The sequence below is a fragment of the Amblyraja radiata genome, chromosome 34, assembly GCF_010909765.2.
Source record: "Amblyraja radiata isolate CabotCenter1 chromosome 34, sAmbRad1.1.pri, whole genome shotgun sequence".
In the NCBI taxonomy this organism is placed as follows: domain Eukaryota; kingdom Metazoa; phylum Chordata; class Chondrichthyes; order Rajiformes; family Rajidae; genus Amblyraja; species Amblyraja radiata.
The window spans coordinates 14,165,173-14,185,263 of record NC_045989.1 but is presented as its reverse complement, the minus strand read 5'-3'; the positions used below and the strand labels follow the sequence as shown (position 1 = coordinate 14,185,263).

Below are 20,091 nucleotides of genomic sequence, written 5' to 3'. Positions count from 1 at the left end.
AACATGAATACAGAACCTATCAGTGTGTCCATATACCATTATATAAATATACACACACATGAATAAATAAACAGATAAAGTGCAAATAAATAGATAATGGTCTATTAATGTTCATAGTTTTGTTTCATTTGAGTTTAATAGCCTGATGGCTGTGGGGAAGTAGCTATTCCTGAACCTGGACGTTCAGAGAAGGAATAGTTTGTGTTTCGGGTCGAGAACGAATCTTCAGAAACACCAGCTATTCCTTTTCTCCCGAGATGCTGCCTGTCCCGCTGAGTTACTCCAACATTTTGTGTCTGAGGTATAAACTAGCATCTTCAGTTCCTTGTTGCACAGAAGACAGGAATGCCCGGTGAACTTTGTCAGTGCCAGAAACGTGGCGACTCTTGTGATTTTACCGGATTCTATGCAAAACAAAGCATTTCATTGTACCTAGGTACATGTGACAACGAAGTATCATTGAGCCACATTGACTCGGTGTTTGTTTACAGTGGTCCTGGTGCGGTGCTGGAAGGGGAACTACTGCTGGTGACCCGGCATCAGATCGAGGATGAGACCGACAGCAAGGTGAGCGGGTGTGTCGGTAATTGGGTAGGGACGGTTCTGGGGTAGCGGTGTGATTATGTAGGGGGATTATAGGGAGGTTGCATGCAGTCGAGATCACGACCCGTGACCCGTACTGTTGCCATGCAACGCCAACTGGAGGGCACGTGGTGAACTGCAGGTAAGCATTTACCAAAGCTCCTCTAGTATCTTTGGCATTTACTGTGGCTGTCAGCACCAAAGATTATAGAGGAGCTGCTATAAGATCTTTGGTCAGCACAGCCGGCCCTTCTTCTAGCCCAGCATCCGGACTGGTTGCACTGGAGGAGGGGGAGGGACCGTCCCCAGCTCTGCTGCAGCTGACGTTGCCTGGAGCCGCGGCCCCTGCCCCTCAACCTCGGCCCCGGCCCCGTGTGTGGGCGCTGCCAACCCACAGCCCCGTGACAGTGCGGCCCACAGAGGGAGACGGGGCGGAGGGCAGCAGTGGCTGGACAGCGCTGACCCGGGTGGGAGAGTCCGAAAAATGAAAATGTAATTACCATAATTCAAAATTGGTTAAGTGTTTCTATTAATACCTAAGTAATCAAATATGTATTACCATACCATGTTGAATTTTTTGCATCTTTTTTCAGTACCGTTACTTCATTCTGTATATTAAGCCAACGAAAATCCACAAAAGAAAGTTTGATTCTGATGGAGTGGAGATTGAACCAAACTTCAGTGAAACCAAGAAAGTCAACACTGGATACTTAATGTCATCCTTCAGTGAGTACAGAGAGTTAGGTTGCAATTAAGCCACTGTCTCTTTAAATGGGGTCCATCTCGGGGGGGCAAATATCCTTCTTATACTTTGAGTATCTGTCAATGATTCTTTGGGCGAGGTCCCCATTTCCCAATAAATGTCAGTGACTTTCATGTCTCTCATTTCATGTCCTCTTAGCCTTGCTATATTTCCATATCTCTTTGCAAATTCGAGTCTAAGCAGGCTCAATGAGCCATTTCATTCTCCTTATTTGTTTTCCTTGTAATCTATTTTCTCCACATTCCCAAGAATTCCCAGCAGATTATACCATTTACCAATATACTTGGAGCCAGTTAAAGGATTATTTAACCTGCGTGTTTTTGGGACGTGAGAGCACAGGAGGAAATCCACGTGGTCACAGGCAGATGATGCAAACTAGCACTGAAAGCACCAGAGATGCAGATTGAACTTGGGTTGAGGCAGCAGCTCTGCCAAATGCACCGAGAAGAACTGCTTTGCATTTTCCCACTGTTTCCATCTCTAATTCTATATTCCTCGCCACTTCTCCAAAAGTGAGATTGGCTTCCCTAAATCCTAGATGTCCAGTACACCAGCTTTTATATTGTGCTGCATAGTTCTGACACCTTTAAACTTGATTTCACCATCAATTAATGAAAATGGGAAATATTGGAAATGTTGTGGCGGCACCTGGTGGCTAGCCACGGGCATAGCGAACCCTCGGCTCAGGAGGGAGGGGTTGAGCGTCTCAGAATGGGAGGCATAGGGTCACGGGGCCTGGCTCCTGTCGGGTAACGCCCGTGCACGTTGTTGGAGTAGGGAGCAGCACTGAAGTAGTAATAAATACGTTCGATCACACAATTTTGTGTTTCCGACTAATTTTTGGCTGGACTCCTGTGAGTCCCCGCTACTATGTGACGGTTTGGTGGCCTCTAATGGAGAGCTGAATCCAGCTAGTTTTAAAACCACATTTTTAGCAGGCTTGGCTTGCAAATATACCCATTGTCTGTAACAGTACCTTTCTCCATCCTCTCAGATGGCCCCACCACCACGTGCCATTCAAGATCTCTTTGTTGCTACCCTAAAACAGGCCTTTCTGCCTCCTCCCCTCTCTACGCTGTACTCACATTGGCTCACATTTTTCATTGTTCGCTGTTATGATGTTATTTACTTGATGTTTCTATTTACCTGAGAATCCTATTACCTCCACATGATCCTGACCTGCTGATGTTTTTATTTCATGTGATAATTGGGATTGGAGGAGTTCAAACCTAAGAGGTCCGGAATGGGCAGACTAGTGAACAATCGGTTCCATTGAGACCTTGGAGTTTCAAGGGCATCTGATGAGGCATTAGATATAACAATTGTAGTTATAGAAGATTGGTTAGAGGACAGAAAACCACCAATTATTATTTCCGGTTTGGCAGGCTATTACTTGTGATGCCGCAGTGACGGGGTTCCAACCTCTCAGCTTTTCATAGTTTATATTATTGACTGATGAGATATCAATATAACATATCCAAGGCAAGGTGGGAAAATGAGCTGTGAGGATACAACAAGTCTGTGAAGGATCTGGACAGGTCAGGTGAGTGGGCAAGAGGTTGGCAGATATACTTAATCTGATATTATAAACTTTAACGGAAAGTGGGATTTTTAAATGAAGAGGAACTAAGTTCAGGAAGTCTGCAGATTACGACAGTTCAGTTCCTGAGATCTGTTTGTAAGTTGTAAATGAACAGACACAGCTGTGCAAGGAGAGCGAGTAGCTGCCAGCCAGCCTCACTGACTCAATGAGTCATATGAGTTTATTCAGCATTCCCAGTGCTGCTCGACTCTGGGGATGTGTGGGGGTAAAGGCGCATGTAAATGCCCTATTCCCAACCGGCAGAAGATACCTGTAGTTCTGCAGCAGCCAGCAAGCCCGTCCCACTGGTCTCCAAAAACTCACTTGTATGTATGGGTTGTCCACAATCCAGGTGTTTGTTGTAAAGCTGGGGAGGACCTGGATACATTGGTGTACAGAGCGTACTGGTTCATCAGAAACTGTCAAAAAAAAAATTGCGCCAATTATGGGATATGAGCATTGCTGGCAAGATCAGCACTTACCCTCCTGGAGTATCGTGCATCTCTATACCTAAAGGTGGATGTTCTTGCTTAGGAATTAATAGATATACCAGAAGAGGAGATTTAGTTGGAAGAAATGGTCTGGCCTAACTTGATAGGGTAGATGTTGGGATTTGTTCTCTAGTTGGAAAATTACAAACAAGAGGACACCGCTACAAAATAAGGGGGTAGTCATTTAAAGCTAGGAAGTGTAGAAATGTTTTCTCCCAGAAGGTGGTGAATCTCTGGAACTCTCAGGTGGTGAAGGCTGGGTCATTAGGTATATTTAATGTGGAAGATATTTATATGTAGAGATATAATTGAAAGATCATGGAAGTGCAGATTATGTGGAACTGGCACAGAATTGGGCCAGCATATATCAGCAATGATAGTGAAGGCAAGGGCAGGTTTGAGGAGGCAAGTGGCTTATTCCTGCTATTTGCTTGTGAAATCTACTGCTCCCAATTCTCTGGTTGTTAAGTGGTAAGAGAATGGTTGTAAACTTGGTGAGGTTAAGGGGTCCATAGAGGGCAGTTACCTGAAGCAAAATATTGAGACTAATTTGGCCTTTGTTTTCACTTTCCCCTTTGTTACACCATGTGACAGAGGTGGAAGCTAAAGGACAGTCAGATAAGATTTCGACAGAAGAGTTGAAGAAGTTGATTTACAAATCAGAGCTGGTGCAGATCTCCGAGAAACACACCCCAGACCAAAGCTTTGCATTTTGGATCACTGAAGAAGAGATGGGAAACATTGAGCTGGACGTCGGAGATGCGTTGCGTCTGAAAACACAGGGCGACAGCCCATTTATCCGTAAGTACTGCGCTGTGGAATTGGCTGGTTTTGGATCTGAAAGGTAAAACTGGAAATTCTTCAGAACTTCTCACTGTCTCCAGATTGTCCCAGATAATTTACTACTGAAATGTTATCACTGTTCACGGAACCTTAATGGTTGGGCGTTTGCCATTATTTCCATGCTAGTCAACCTAATGGCTTGGTCCCACTTTCTGCACCAGGTTCACAACCCTGCCAGTCAGAGCTTTTCAAGTACACATCCAGCTGCTAGTTAATTCATCTTGGGAGGGGGGGGTCTGACTGTCCCACCTCCCAGGAGGGAGGTCCCAGGAGGAGACTCCCAGGAGGCAACTTCCAGAGTCCCACCAGCTTCTAGGTGAGAAACATCTCCTTATTTTCCCAAAACCTCATCCAATTATTTTGCACCACTCTGTATATTGGTCCTCTTATTTAAGAAAAAAAATCCAGGAGCATTGTGGGCTATCCGAAAGATTTTTCCCAGGCTAATTACTGAGATGGGACAGTTGCAATGTCACAGAAGTTAGATCAGGTATTCGTGGTCATCAGAAGAATGAGCGGTGATTTTATCAAAACACAGAAGATCCTGAGAGGACTTGGCAGTGCAGATGTTGACATGTTACCACAAAGGGCAGAGTCTTGATCGAGAGGATATAGTTATAAGATATGGGGGCGGTCATTTAAAACTGAGGTGCGTGGAACTTCTCACAGAGATGGGTAAATTAGAAGTAATCATAGAACATATAAATGCAGGCAGTTATACAGCCTGGAAATAGGTCCTTCTGCCCAACCTGTTCATGCTGAGCAAGGTGCCTCCCCATAAACAAGCTTCACTTGCCTGTATTTGATCCATTTTCTTCTGAACCTTTACTATCATCTCTGGGATCATTCTCGTAAACCACTTCTGTATCCTCTCCAACGTCAGCATATCCTTCCTCAGATATGGGGCCTAAAACTGTTCGCAATATTCCAAATGTGGTCTTACCAGCGCCTTATAAAGCCCCAGCACTACATCCTTGTTTTTATATTCTAGTCCCTTCAAAATAAATGCTAGCATTGCATATGCCTTCCTTACCACTGACTCAACCTGCAAATTAACCTTTTGGGAAATCCTGCACTCCCAAGTCCTTTCGCATCTCCGATTTCTGAATCTCTCCCCATTTAGAAATGCCTTTATTCCTTCTACCAAAGGACTAACCGTAAACCTTGCTGCGCTGTATTCCATTTGCCTCTTCTTTGCCCACTCTCCCAAACTGTCCACACCCTTCTTCTTCTTCTATGTGGTGTTTTTTGGCGGTTGGCAAACAACTTTTTTGGTGCATTACCGCCACCAACTGGCATGGAGTGTGGATCAAACAACACCATTACATATACTAATAACCTATATCCTTCCGAACAAATTGGTTACCCTAAGAAAATGCAACAGGATTTGATAGCACTTATATGAACTTCCTTGCAAAATATCTACCAAATCAAATTGTATTCTTTCTTTTCTGAACTGCTCACTCATCCGTTCTCTCTCCTCCTCATACCTCTCACAATGTACAATGACATGCTCTATTGTCTCTTCTTGCCCACAGTATTCACATCTACCTGTATTATGCTTGCCTATTATAAAAAGTGTACTGTTCAGACCAGTGTGTCCAAATCTAATTCTTGAGATTACTGTCTCCTCTTTTCTGTTTTTTCCTGCACATCTCATTTCTCCCACTTTCCTCTGGACTCTGTAGAACCACCGTCCTTTCCGCTCTTCATCCCATTGCTTTTGCCATCTTTCCTTCAGTCTTTGCTTAATAATGTCTTTGATTTCAGTTTTACCTATGTTAATACTTAAATCAATTTTACTTCTTTTTGCTACCTCTTTTGCTACCTTATCTGCCATTTCGTTTCCTCTAATGCCAATGTGTGCTGGTACCCATAAAAATATGACTGTAAGCCCCATCATTTGAATTCTGAATAGTGTTTGTTGTATTTCAATCAGTCCACACCCTTCTGCAGACTCCTGGCTTCTTCAACACCACTTGTCCCTCCACTTATCTTTGTATCATCAGCAAACCTGATTGAAATTGAAAGATTGAAATACAGGAGGGTGTGCAGTGCTCTCCAGTAATGCAAGTACTTGATTTTCAGTTACAGTGGCCAAATTGGATGCAGGAACTGTGACCAAATGCAACTTTTCAGGTGATAAAAAGGCAGGAGATTCCTGGACAGACAATATATTTGCTACAAAGTCTAAAAACGAGCAAGAGGATAAAGGCAGCAGCCGAGGAGAGGGTGCTGAGGAGGATGAGTGGGTAAGTTATCGATGGAAAATGCCCACTTCACAAACTTCTATTGGGAAATGTGTCTGATATTTCGAAGAGGTGAACTGATTGTGAAGTTCATTTCACTTGAATTGAACCATAAGGAAGTTGGCAGAGTGAAGCCTCATTACGTGCTGTAGTAAGGAAAAAAGTTGTATCGGACAGAACATTAAATGCATTTGGTTAAATGAATGATCCCAGAAAACTTTGCAGTCAGACAATTAACTTTTCTTTAGTCAATTATAGTTGGACTAACAACATATTAAATGAATCTATAAACTGCCTAGATGAGTAAGTATACAAAGGAACAAAAGAAAGAAGTCAAAAACAAAGACATTGTCAGAATGTATACAGTATTCCAAACCAGATCGATGGCATAATGGATGTGCGTGGGTTTGATCTAATAGTCTTTACAGGTACGAGCGGCAAGGTGAACAAAACTGAATCCTCCGTAGTTCTACGTTTACGAAGGAAAGGTGGAATGGAAGAGACGGGCAGTGCTGAGAAATTATTTTACTCAAAATCAGGAAGAACAATATTTGGGTTGAGAGTAGCAACTGGGAGATCAGGTAGGTTTAGGCGGACTAAGCGGAAGTGTTCGGCGAAACGGTCGCCGAGCCTGCGCTTGACCTCATCAACATATAAGAGTCCACATCTGGAATAGCGGATACCGTAGATGAAGTTGGAAAAGGTGCAAGTGAGCCACTGCCTCACCTGAAAGGACTGCCGGGGTCCTTGGACGGAGTCGAGGGGGAGGTGTTGTATCTCCTGCGGTTGCAGGGGAAAGTACCTGAGGGAGCGGTGGTTTGGGAGGAAAGGGACGAGTTGACCAGGTAGTTGTGGAGGGAATGGACTCTGCGGAAAACGTTTAGAACTTTATGAAGATCTAGACATGCAAGTTCAGGTATTGGTGGAATGTCACAACATTTTCTAAACAGAAAAACCTATAATTAGAACTAGGGGTTGTTGGAGATGTGTTCCCCAGCTCCCAACCAATCCCTCCCAATATATTTTCTCTTTGTGTGCACGGCTGATGCCTGTATGGTAAACACAAACACTGTTTTAAATTCAGCTAATTAATATTCAGTTTAGAGATATAGCACAGAAACAGGCCCTTTGGCTCATGAGACACGCCGACCAGCGATCCCCGCACAATTTTAACAATTGTTTTTGCCTTCCAGGATGATTGAAGGTCCAGGCAGTCAGCGAGACAATGAAATGACCAGCCCTGACAACGCGTTATTTTTTACACTCCCTCTCATCATTTGGTGTTCTTTATATGGCACTAAAATTTACTTAGATTCTATGACCCTTTGGATTTACCAACTGCGGAACACTATTCAAAGAAACTTGGTGTTTTGCTCGAGTTATATCTGAACTTCTATGCTTTTTTTGCTTTTGAACTAAATTGGTTATCTAATGCCTTTCCTGAACCCGAGCACTGTTGTGTGTGTTGAATTACACTCTTCCTTCTTCTTTGGCATTTTATGCTTAGTCTGAGAACATGGGTTACTGATGAGCTGACAGCAAACCAATGTCTGGGGAAAAATGTTCAATTTTTGCTTTTATTTGAAATGAATGTTAGCACAGCTATGAGGGAATATTGGTCAGCGAGTGCAGTGTTATGTCAGTGATATGTTTGGGTGGGAATTGACCTGCAGTGAACCAAGGTGATGGTTAGTGATTTACTGAGCTGAAACCAGGTTATCTTCGTGTGGCATAGGTTTGCGGTTCATAAGTGACCTCTGCTGAGTACAACATGAGGTTGCAAACAATAGGGTTTATATTCAAAGAGAGGAATAGTCAGTCGTCAGGGAATGGAGTTTGTGACGGGGTTGAAGATGATGGCTTCATCCTTCACTGTTAATAGGAGGAAATTTCCACTCCTCCGTTACTGGATGTTGGACAAGTAGCCTGATGATGCAGTTGCAACAGAGGGGCCACTGGAGGCGATGGTGAGGTGAAGCCAGGTGAAATCCAAGAGGTGGATTCAATCCTTGCAATTTCTGGAAGGGAAGTGAACCTGTTACAGGAAATATCAAGAGTGTGTGGATAGATAAGAATAGCAGCAAGTGCGTGCTGTCCCTACCAGAAGCTTTTTGGGATGCAAGGTCAGTATGTTGAGGAGGGAGAGAAGCTGAGGCTGATTTGAGCCACTGGTACAGAACCAGGAAAGAACCTCTCCAGACGGGGCTGGGCCCAGCATTAACCAACTTTAAACAGGAAATTCTGAGAGATGCGATGGAAAAATCTGTGCTTTTTATTAAGTGTTTTTTAATATCCTTTTGTTAATGTTTGCTTGCCTGTGAACAGCATATTTGTACTTTTTTACTCTAATGCTTTTGTTGTTTATTTGAATTTTTTAAAATTTCCTCAATGAATAAAAGTTATCAAATGTACTTTAATAATTTCACTCTGCTACTGTTAGCGTTTCGGAGAACTCTTATCTGTCTTCTGTGCTGCACTGTTGTGTAGATGGCAGGCTTTATTGGATGGGACGGGGAATGGATTCATAAGATCAGGTATATCACATTACTGATGACATCTTAGTGCAAGTGTAGCATTGTGCAGGACAAGATAGAAACATGGAAAATAGGTGCAGGAGTAGGCCATTCGGCCCTTCGAGCCTGCACCGCCATTCAATATGATCATGGCTGATCATCCAACTCAGTATCCCGTACCTGCCTTCTCTCCATACCCCCTGATCCCTTTAGCCACAAGGGCCACATCTAACTCCCTCTTAAATATAGCAATGTTAATACTCTGCAGATAGTGAGAACTGCTACATGTGTATGAAAAGGAATAGACAAGCTAAGGGAAATGTGTGTAGAGGAAATGACACTGATTCTAAATAATTTTGGATCAGTCTTCATAGCTTTAAACATAATTGATAAATCAAAAAGCTGCAAAGAGAAACCTGGGAACCATAGACCAGTAGGTCTAACATCTATGGTAGGAATGTTACTGGAGAGGATACACATGCGTTTGGAAAGACAAGGGATGACTAGGGATAGTCAGCATGGTTTTGTGCAGGTTGTGTCTCATGATTTAGAACGTTTTGAAGAAGTAACCAAGACGGTGGATGATGGCAGGGCCATAGACGTCGACTATATGGGGCTAGTTTGTTTGGATGGGACCAAAGGGCCTGTTAGCATGCTGCATGACTATGACGCATTGGGGGCTTCGGAGTAAATCAGACAATCTTAATGTCACTCGAGGAGAAATACTGGACAATAATGAGGCTAAAGGCCGATGTCTACAGGATAATGGTCATCTTCAGATCTTAAAGGATGTAACTACAGAGATGGTGGGTGTGTTGATTGTAATCCAACATCAGAACACAAAATAGCAGGGACAGGCCATTGAGCCTTCCCTGCCATTCAGTATGATCGAGGCTGATATATGCAGGCCACAGCTACCCTTTTGTACTACAATTCCTCAAATACATCTATCTTCACCTTATATATCTAGTGATCTGCATCTGCCTTGGAGGCAGAGAATTCCATTCTATTAAATGGTGACACAAAAAACTGCAGACGCTCTGATGCTGAACAAAGAAAAAGTGCTGGAAGAAGTCAGCCACTATGGGGGAAAGTGGACAGGTGACGTTTCCGGTCGGGACCCTTCTTCAATGGTCTGTCCATTTTCTCCACGGATACCGCCTGACCAGCTGAGTTTCTGAATTTTTTTTCAATTATTAAATTTCGATTTCTCCGCTGCTAGAGCTCCAGACGCCGGTCTGGGCATCCTGAGTCAATGGTGGTTCGCTTTGCCCAGAGGCCACCGCGCACAGGAATACACTCTATCCGCGTTAGTGAGATGTTGGAGCCGCGACATCAACTCCTGGAGAGGACGGCAGGGGGCAGCACCGCGCCGCCGCGCTCGGTCAGGTGCTGATGTCAACGGAGCCGGAAGCGGTGCAAGCCGTCCGGAACCTTTGGTGGTGCGGGTTGTCCGGGAGGATGATCAAGGCGATCTTGGTGTTTAACAATCACGGCAAGCCGCGGCTCAGCCGTTTCTACCAGCACTTCGTGAGTAGCCGAGCTCGGGGCCGGCCTCCTCCACAGGATACCGCACTCCTGGGGCGAGCTCCAGCTTCATGCCTCCCCCTCGCCTTAAACCTGTCCCTCTGGTCTGGGACTGCCTTGGGGAACAGGCTGTGTGGTTATCCATCTTATCTGTGCCCCCTCATGATTTTATAAACTCCTTCGAGGTCACAACTTTGCTCCCCGAAATATAGTTCCACCCTCTCATTGTGACCCGAGACTCCAGTCCTGGTAACATCCTGGAGAATTTATTCTGCGCTATTCCCAGTTTAACTACATCCTTCATATAGCTGGGCAACCGGAACTGCGCACAATGCTCCAAGTGCTGTCTCATCAATGCATTTTAACATGTCATCCCAACGTTTGTGCCCAAAGCCCAGACCGACGAACGCAAAGTGTGCCAAACACCACACCTATGTTTCCGCTTTCATGGAACTACATACCTGCACTCGTATGTCTGTCTGCTCTACAAACATCCTCAGCGCCCTGTCATGCACTGTGTATGACCTGGTCTGGATCAACTTGCCAAAATGCATTACTTTGGCGTTAAATTCCATCTGTCATTCCTTCGCCCACTTTCCCAGTTGCTCTAAATAGCCTTCTTCACCCTCCATTATACCACCAATTTTGGTATCTGCAAACTTACTAATCACACCACGTACATTTCCAGATCATTAATATGCACAAATAAGGATCCAATACTGATCCCTTGGCACACTGTTGGCCCCCAATCTGACTCCTTATACCAAACCAATTTTGTATCCAATTGGCTAGTTCACCCTGGGCACCATGTAATTTAACCTGCACTGGCATACCATGCAGGACCTTGTCAAAAGGGATTTTGAGGTTGTGACAATCTCAAAGAAAGGGGAGACCATTAATATGAGCTTTTATTACGCAGAGGGAGGCAAATCTTTGGAATTCCTTACCCAAGAGGCTGGGTGATTGAGTTAATTCAGAACAGAGATTGATAAGTTTTGAACAATTAAGGGAATTAAAATGTGGTGAAATGGCAGGAAAATAGATGATGAATGACCACATACTTAAGGGCTGGAATGATCTCCTCCCTCTGTTCCTTATCTTATTATACACTACCAGTCTAAAAATTATTGTCTACCCTCACTGTGTGCACCCTGTCCAGTGATTAATATTGTAATCGGAGTGATACCCTTTTAATTCCATTGATTTTGGTAATAAGTTATTGCAACTTCATATTTTTATTTTACGAACAAGGAATGTTGAAGGGAACATGATTGATGAGATCTTTATGGATTTAGCTAGGTGTTTAATAAAGTTTGAATCAGTTTTCTCATGGAAATGTAAAATACATTGTTATTCAGGAGAAGTTGGCAGTTTCATTGTGGGCCGAAGGGCCTGTTCCTGTGCTGAACTGTTCTATGTACATTTGCTTTTCATGGTTTATTTTTACTATCCATCAATGATTTATGTTTGCCAATGATGAAGGTTGATGGGGGGAAAAATAGTTTAGATAACAGAAAGACATCACTGGAAATAAAATTTAATGGGTAGAAGCGATGCATTTTGTGGTGGCCAAGACATGAGAATGCTGAATACATTATGGATTTTGCAAAGAGGTACCTTGACTGCATTTCCACAAACCTGAAAGTAGATGGCAGGTAATATGAGTGTCATCGGCTAGTTGCCTTTACTGCTTGAAGCACGAGTGAAGAGAAAGGAGGCCGTGCAGGACTGCATAAATCTTTTGTTAGGCCACAGCTAGGATATCAGGTAGAGTTCGATAACCAGCCTGAAGACTGGATGTGAAGTACTGGCAAGGATGTTAAGAGAAATTCAAGAGTCAAGTCAAGAGTGTTTTATTGTCATATGTCCCGGATGGGACAATGAAATTCTTAAATTGTATAGAAGTGTAGTTATTCTTTGGATTAGAGAGGCTGAGGGGAGTTTTATGTGAGTTTTTATTACATTGCAGGCAGCCAGGACAGGGCGAACAGCCTGTACTTTAGTCAGGATTCCAGCCAGTTGGAAGCAGTAAATGTAACATCCCAATGCAAGAAAGGAGGGAGTGTCAGAGAGAGAGAGAGAGAGAGAGAGAGAGAGTCATTAAGCATGAAAATACTACCCATGCAGCCTAACATCTGGATGAAAGCTGGCATCCAAGAGTGGAGAAATAGTAGCAGAACATTGAGAAAGTCTTAACCAAACTGGCACATTGAACATGGTTTAGTGCAAGAGAAATCAGATTAGACAAGGTAGATTTTTTTGAGTTATGGTTCAACATTTGTCACATATGCAACTGCACAGTAAAATTATTTTTCCATATTTACACATGCAGGCGCCGCCGTGTTTTGGCGCCATTATTCAAAGTCCAAACTCCGTATGGCCCATGAGCTTGATGTACTGGAGCAGTTTGCATGAACAGATGCCCCTCTCCTCTCCCGGCCTTCTTTGTGTCCTGGGGATGCTTCCTGTAGCCAACCATTAAGGCCGGCCCACCATCCATGCTCCTCACATCCGATGTCTCCAGCTCTCTTCCCGTTATAACGTCCGATGAGCCTTCAACCAGGTTACCGGTTCTGCTGCGTTGGCTGTAACTTGTGTGTGGATTGCCAATGTACTCCATCCACCTCATATCTGTCGTTACTATAGATTGCAAGGACAGGTTCTGAAAAGTCTCTGCAGGATAATGGTGAGGCCATGTCTAGGTATGGTATAAAGTGGTGGCCTCCTTAACATACTTGACATGGAAGTGGATCAGATAAGGATAAGCTGGTCCTAGGTCAAAGGGGTTGAGTAGTTTGGGTTTGCGTTCTTTGCAACTGATTGTGTTTGTTTTATGTGTTCAGTCGGAGGATATGCAACAGCAGATAATCCGTGAAACTTTCCAACTGGTATCCAGGAGAGATGAAAATGTTTGCAACTTTCTGGAAGGTGGCAGGTAAGTGGTGCTAGAGAGAAACGAGTTCCAGCAGAGAGCGATGGTTTACGGTGAGCCCCAGTCTTGGCATGAGACCAGCAACCAAAAGTCAGCCACCCAGCCCTTTAAGCCTCCACCGCTGTCATCTAGATCATGGTGATCTTTACCTTGGCTGCATTTTCCTTCACTGTCCCCACCTTACACAATACTCTTCCTGCTGAGAAACCTATCGATTTGTGTTTTGAATGAACTTGGAGACTAAATCTCTGCAACTGCCTAGAATAATGAATAACAAGATTTAACACCTTTTGTGTGAATACATTTATCCTGCAGCCACTCTGGTGAATGTTCAGAAACCTGAGGGACAACATTTTCATACAGGGTGGTCGGGAAATGGAACAAGCTGCCAGAGGAGGTAGTTGAGGCCAGAACTATAACAACATTTAAGAGACATTTAGACAAGTACATGGTTAGGAAGGATGTCATTAAACTAGAAAGGGTGCAAAATAAAAAGCTTTACAAGGATCCTGCCAGATGTGGAAAGTTTGAATTTTAAGAAGTGGCTGGATTAGGTGGATCTTTTTACACCGTAGACACAGGCACTGCCGCCAAACATGTCCATGCCAACGAAGATGCCTACCTGAGCTAATCCCACTTGGCTGCGTTTGGCCTATATCTCTCTAAACCATTCCTATCCAAGTAACTGTCCAACTGTCTTACCATAGTTGTAATTGTAGCCACATGTACCACTTCTTCTGACAGTTTGTTCCACTTATCCATCTCCCTCTGTGTGAAGAGGTTACCCCGCAAGTCCTTTCTAAATCTCTCCCCTCTTATCTTAAACCCATGCCCTCTAGTTTCAGACTCCCCTTACTCGGGACTGTGACCATCTACCTTATCAGTGCAAGATTTTTATATCTCGTTAATGTCTCTCAATCTCATATGCTCCAGGGAATAATGCCCCAGCCTATCTAGAACATCCTCGTAACTCAAATCCTTCAGTTCCAGTAATGTCCTTGTGATTTTTTTAATGCACCCTTTCCAGTGTAATCACATCCATCCTATAGGAGGGAAACAAGAAACGTATGCAATACTTCAAGTGTGGTGTCATCAACGACTTGTACATTTGTAATATGATATCCCAACTCCTGTACTCTGTGCCCTGACTGATGTTGACAAGTGTGCCAAATGCCACCTTCACCACCCTGTCGACCTGTGCACCTATTTACAGAGAACAAATAATAAAGGACAATATATCATTTGCCTTCCAACATGCATGTGTAGTTCCACAGTCTGACACTTGGGGCCCCTGCCAGAGAAAACATCTATAGCAAAGATCGGGCCAAAGGGATAAAATATCTCTAATGCATTCTGTGGATGAGTGCAGCTCCAGTAACGGAAGAAGCTGAATATCATCCAAGACAAAGCAATTCACTGTATTGGGACACCACCTACCATTGTAGACCCTCCCTCCCACCACGGCACAAAACGGCTACAAAATACACAGCAGCTCCTTTCCCAGCCTACTCCCACAGTCCCCCCAAACCTGCAACCTCTGCATCAAGGGCAGCAGTCACGTACACATTCCCTCTCGGTAAAATGGTGAACTGACTTGCAAAATATGTTGTTAGCCTTTCATCTATGCTGGGACTGAGTATTAGAACTCCCCCTTTAACGGCACCGTGAGAGCACCTTCACTGGTAATGCCCGTGGCTGGCGGCATTAGGGAAAGGTGATAAATGCCGTCTTTGTCAGCAACGCTACATCCTAAAAACAATAAATAAACAAGACAAAGGGACATTCCTGGTCGATCTCTGGCTCATGTCTGCATCCATCCCTACTCCATTCTTTTGGCACCTCCAATGCAGATGCAACAGATACAGCACCCTCCTTTTACCTCTTTGTCTCATTATCCAGAGACACACCTTTTCCTGTGAATTGTGTACTATTGTAGCGCACTGCTTTTGATGTTTATAATAATCCCCAGTATAGATTTGCAGAAACCTTTGTTGGTTAATCTTTCAAGGGTAATCTTGAGCTTCCAATTACCTTTCACATCGACCTTTGGTCACTGATGTTATCCCCAGGAAGCTCAATAGATAGCACCTCGTTTTCCGACTGGCTATATTATAGCCTCCCTGGTTTCAGCACTGAATTCAATAACTGATTCAGCTAATCAGCTACTTCACCAGCTTCTCCCATTTTCAGGATTTTGTTTGCTTTCCCTCTCCTCTTGCAACTTCCAATTGCATCCTCCCACTCCTCTTGACCTCTGCCCCAGACACATCCTTCTCTGAGCATCACCAACCAGCTTCAGAAACCACCACGGGTGTCAGGCGATCCATCCTCACCTGCTCACATAATTTATTTTTCGTCTCTCCACCTTTCCTTTCTCGGTAAATGTTTTTCCAGATTGCGCTGAAAGGTCCTTGACTGTATTTCCCTGGACCGCTCCCCACAGGGTGTCTGATCTGCGCAGTAGTTCCAGCAGTTTCTGTCTGCATTCGCTTTGATAAGGTGCCATTCATTTAGTTTGAACTTCATCACCCACATCTTTAGTGGTGTATTCCAGAATATTGCCAATAATTGTAGTTAAACTAACTCCAAGTTCCATGTTTTTCTTTTTTAAATTACATTTTTTTAATTTTCTCCTGGATTTTTTTATCTAAAAACTGGGGAATTTTGGAAAATCATCATTAATTCATCTGCAGTCTCAATAGCGACCTTGTGTGGAACCTTGAGCTGTGGCTCGTGAAGTCTGGAGGATCAGTTGGTTTTACTTCCTGTAGTTGCTTCAGTTCTTTCTGTCTAATATGTTCATTGAACTCCTTATTGCAGTTGGGATTTGGACTCTCCTCTGTTGATATCACAAATGGGGACAAAATATCTCAATGAAGCCTCAGCCGTCTCTTACTTTCCACCCATTTTCTCCTGTTGTGTCTCAATTAGATCATTGTTACTCCCTTTTTATGCCTGCATCTGACAGCAAGGCATTGCTCCTAACATTTATGAATGCAATCCACCTACTTCCAACAAAGAGATCTTGCTTCCTTTGACCTTCTTTAAGTTATTGTCTGCCATATTCGTGTACTTGCCCTGTTTTTTCCCTTTAGTTTGTAATTGCCTCTGATTTGTTACAGTTTGATTGGAGGGTCAGATTACAAGCTGATCTACCGACACTATGCTACCCTCTATTTCTTGTTCTGTGTCGACTCTTCGGAGAGCGAGTTGGGGATCCTGGATCTGATACAGGTTGGTGCTGATTCCATTCTTGTGGCTTACCTTCGTTATTCCTTTGGGATTGACTGGGAACGTCCCAGCTTGTCCATGTGTTCAGACCGCTAAACATTTTTGAGAAAATAATTTCACCTCATCTGCCAGGATGTAGGGAGAGGTTGTAACTGCATCTCGGAGCACCTCACAGGGAAGTAAAATCCCACTCGAGGGACAGAACTGGATAAACACTCCAAAGAAGGCAGATCAATGTCTGTACGCACGTGTTAGCTATAGCGTAAAGTGAAGTTTAATAGGTTGACCTGTTTGCTCATTACTGAAGATCCCGTTGAATTTACTTGGATTGGTAGTATTGGTATTGTCACGGTGATTTTAATTATCATTAATATATATGACGAATAATAAAAGATCCAGCACTGATCCCTGCGGCACACCACTGGTTACGAGCCTCCAATATGAAATATAGCCCTTCACTACCATTCCCCGTCTCCTACCACCAAGCTAATTTTGTATCTAATTGGCTAACTCACCCATGATCCGATGTATTCCAACCTTCTGGACCATTTGCGACCTTGTCAAAGGCTTTGCTAAAGTCCATCTAGATTACAGTGCTGGAGAAACTCAGCGGGTACAGCGGCATCTATGGAGCGAAGGAAATAGGCAACGTTTCGGGCCGAAACCCTTCTTCAGACTTCAGACTGGGTTTCGGCCCAAAACGTTACCTATTTCCTTCGCTCCATAGATGCTGCTGCACCCGCTGAGTTTCTCCAGCACTTTTGTCTACCTTGGATTTTCCAGCATCTGCAGTTCCTTCTTAAACACTCCATCTAGATAACATCTAGAGACACAATTTCCTTCAGAATACCACTCTATGCCTTTTCCAGGCATTCCCGATTTGCTTAATGGCGAGTTATGCAAACTTGCACTTAAGTATACAATTCACAATCATCCATTTCCTGAATGACGTGTGTCATTGCAATGGGAGGATGGTCAGGGCTTCCGCGCCCTCGGCTTCATCGATATAAATCATCGTCCGGGTACGCTGCCTTTCCAGCGTCGACCACCGTCCGTGTGACACTGGGAGGACTAGCGAGAACGGGGAAGACATTGGAGAGCAATTCCCTGCCAAGTCACCGTCACCTTCCACAAGCTGCAGCAGCGAGACTTTCTTCACCAGCTGCTGGTGTTATTGTGGCTCATGTTGTAGCCCCTGGATGTCAGCACTTTCTTCAGGCTGCCGCCACTGACATGACACGCTCGGTCGCTGCACGCTCCCTCCCCGCTTACCAGCTGTCACTTCTTCCTGTTGGCCGTCGCTTTGTCCACTCCGCTGCTTCCTCCTCCACCGCCATCTTCTCCCCTACAGTCACTGACACTTTCCACCTTGACTCCGGGGAAAAGGAAAGAAGGGAAGTGGACAAAGCGACAGTCTACAGGAAGAAACTGCAGCTGGTGGAGAGACGAGAGTCCCACGGTGACCGAGCAAGTCCTGTCGGTTGCGGAGGCCTGAAGAAAGTGCTATCAGCCAGAGTTACAACGTGAGCCACAACAACAGCCAAGTGAAGAAGTGCTTGCCACGTGAACAGGGGTGTTGACCAGTGGCATCGGCGCCTAGTTTTAAGGTGAAACGACACAAAGTGCTGGAGAAATTCATCGCCGTGAATCAGTCTAAAGAAGGGTCCCACCCGAAACATCACATATCCAAGTTCTCCAGAGATGCTGCCTGACCTGCTGAGTTACTCGAGCACTTTGTGTCATTTTGTGTATCAACCAGCATCTGCAGTTCTTTGTTTCCACCTAGTTTTCAGGTGATTCTGACTTGCGTTACGTTTACTGATTTTACTTGAGAGTTTCCATGTCCTTCGCCATGGCAAACACAGATGGGAAATATTCATTTAAGACCACACCCATCACTGTGTGTGGTCATCTTCCACACGAAGATGACAACACAGATCCTGATGGGGACCTACTCTCTCCCAAGTTACCCGTGTGCTTTTAATCTACTTAAAGAATCTTTTCTATTCTCCGTTACCTTATTTGTAAGGATTATCTACATCCTTATCAAACTATTTCAGAGAAAAGACAAGGTTAGGTTGTGTCTTTAAATGAAATTTAGTTATTTTTACAGATGCTCAGAGTTATATAAACCAGAAAATATATCCTGAATATCCATGAATTAATCAAAGAGGAAGGCAGGAGAGATTTGTAGAGGGGTGTTCACCAATGTTTTGAATTTAAAAAAGAGCTTTTTGGGATGGAGAGGTAAGACTTGGAGGTAATAGAGAACCCTGGATGAGCAGTTGGGCATTACCTTAATGTCAACTGGGCAATTTCGAGGAGATCTATTACAACACATTCCAACTGTTAGCATTGCAGTCAGCATTAAAGAAAGGAAAGAACCCAGTTTTATTTGTGATCTATAGATATATTTTAGCTGAGACTTAAATATTATATTAATCAAGATACGTTGTTTTATTATGCATCATCTATCTTGAGTAGATATTTTAAGATTTATGGTTCTATGGCTCTGACAATCTGCAAAAACTGCTGAATTTCATTCCAATATGCAATCTAATCATGTCCTTTCTCTCAAATGGTTTGATAAAGTTTGATAAAGATGTGCATAGTAATCTTTCCCTTTTACTGTTTCACGAATCAATGGCCTTGGGTTCATATCTTTCCATTGCTCATATCAGGTGGAATGGTTTTATTGATCAGAGACTCCCAGATCAAAGGGGCATTTCTCGAATGATTGCGAAATGTTGTCCAAGATATTGTGGAGTCTAGCTGGTACAGCATTGGTGGAAACGTAGAAGGTTCTTTACAGTGAGTCTTTCTGATTTTAATAAAATCAGCCCCCCATCACCCCTTGGCTTGTCCTCACCTGCCCACCATTTTAGTCATCCAGTAACCCAGTATTTGGCCGCTTACGGTTCAACAACGCAGACATTAAAATTGATCTCTTGGGCTAGATCTGATTTTTATTTTGCCCAACTACAGAGTGCTGGGGACGGAGTGCTGCCTACTAATGTGCCACACTAAAGACAGCAATTTCACTAAAACCTTGCCTTGGTAATGCTCTCGGTTATTTTCCCAAAGTCCATGTCAGTCATTGCTGCAGACATTGTTATTGCGAATTCGGGCAGATTAGCAGACATTTTCTAAATGCCAATTTCCTTGTTCTTTGTTCCCTTGCTGACAGTTATTTTACACAACTGTACACTGAAAGATATTTGCAATGCCGTGTAGCTTTGGGTTTATAATATAGATCATAAAACAGTAATGCACCATGTCTGTGCTGACTATGATACCTAATCTAACTGATTCCATCTGCCTGCACATGGTCCATTTCCCTCTAATCCTTGCTGTTAATGTGTTTGTCTAAAAGCTTCT

The 20,091-nt window shown here is 43.8% G+C and overlaps 1 protein-coding gene across 2 annotated transcripts in view; it reads left to right on the top strand.

Moving 5' to 3' along the window:
- The window catches only part of LOC116991508 (AP-3 complex subunit sigma-2-like), a 38,880-nt gene that overhangs the window by 496 nt on the left and 18,293 nt on the right, over window positions 1-20,091 (top strand). Inside the window, exons 2-7 of one of the 2 annotated variants that reach the window (XM_033050158.1) lie at window positions 492-567; window positions 1,176-1,308; window positions 4,013-4,219; window positions 6,350-6,513; window positions 13,394-13,485; window positions 16,605-16,716. In XM_033050158.1, the coding sequence (XP_032906049.1) occupies window positions 492-567; window positions 1,176-1,308; window positions 4,013-4,219; window positions 6,350-6,513; window positions 13,394-13,485; window positions 16,605-16,716 (784 nt within the window). Of the gene's footprint in view, window positions 1-491; window positions 568-1,175; window positions 1,309-4,012; window positions 4,220-6,349; window positions 6,514-10,402; window positions 10,554-13,393; window positions 13,486-16,604; window positions 16,717-20,091 lie in introns of those variants that run through there. The other variant, XM_033050157.1, reaches the window with a different exon arrangement.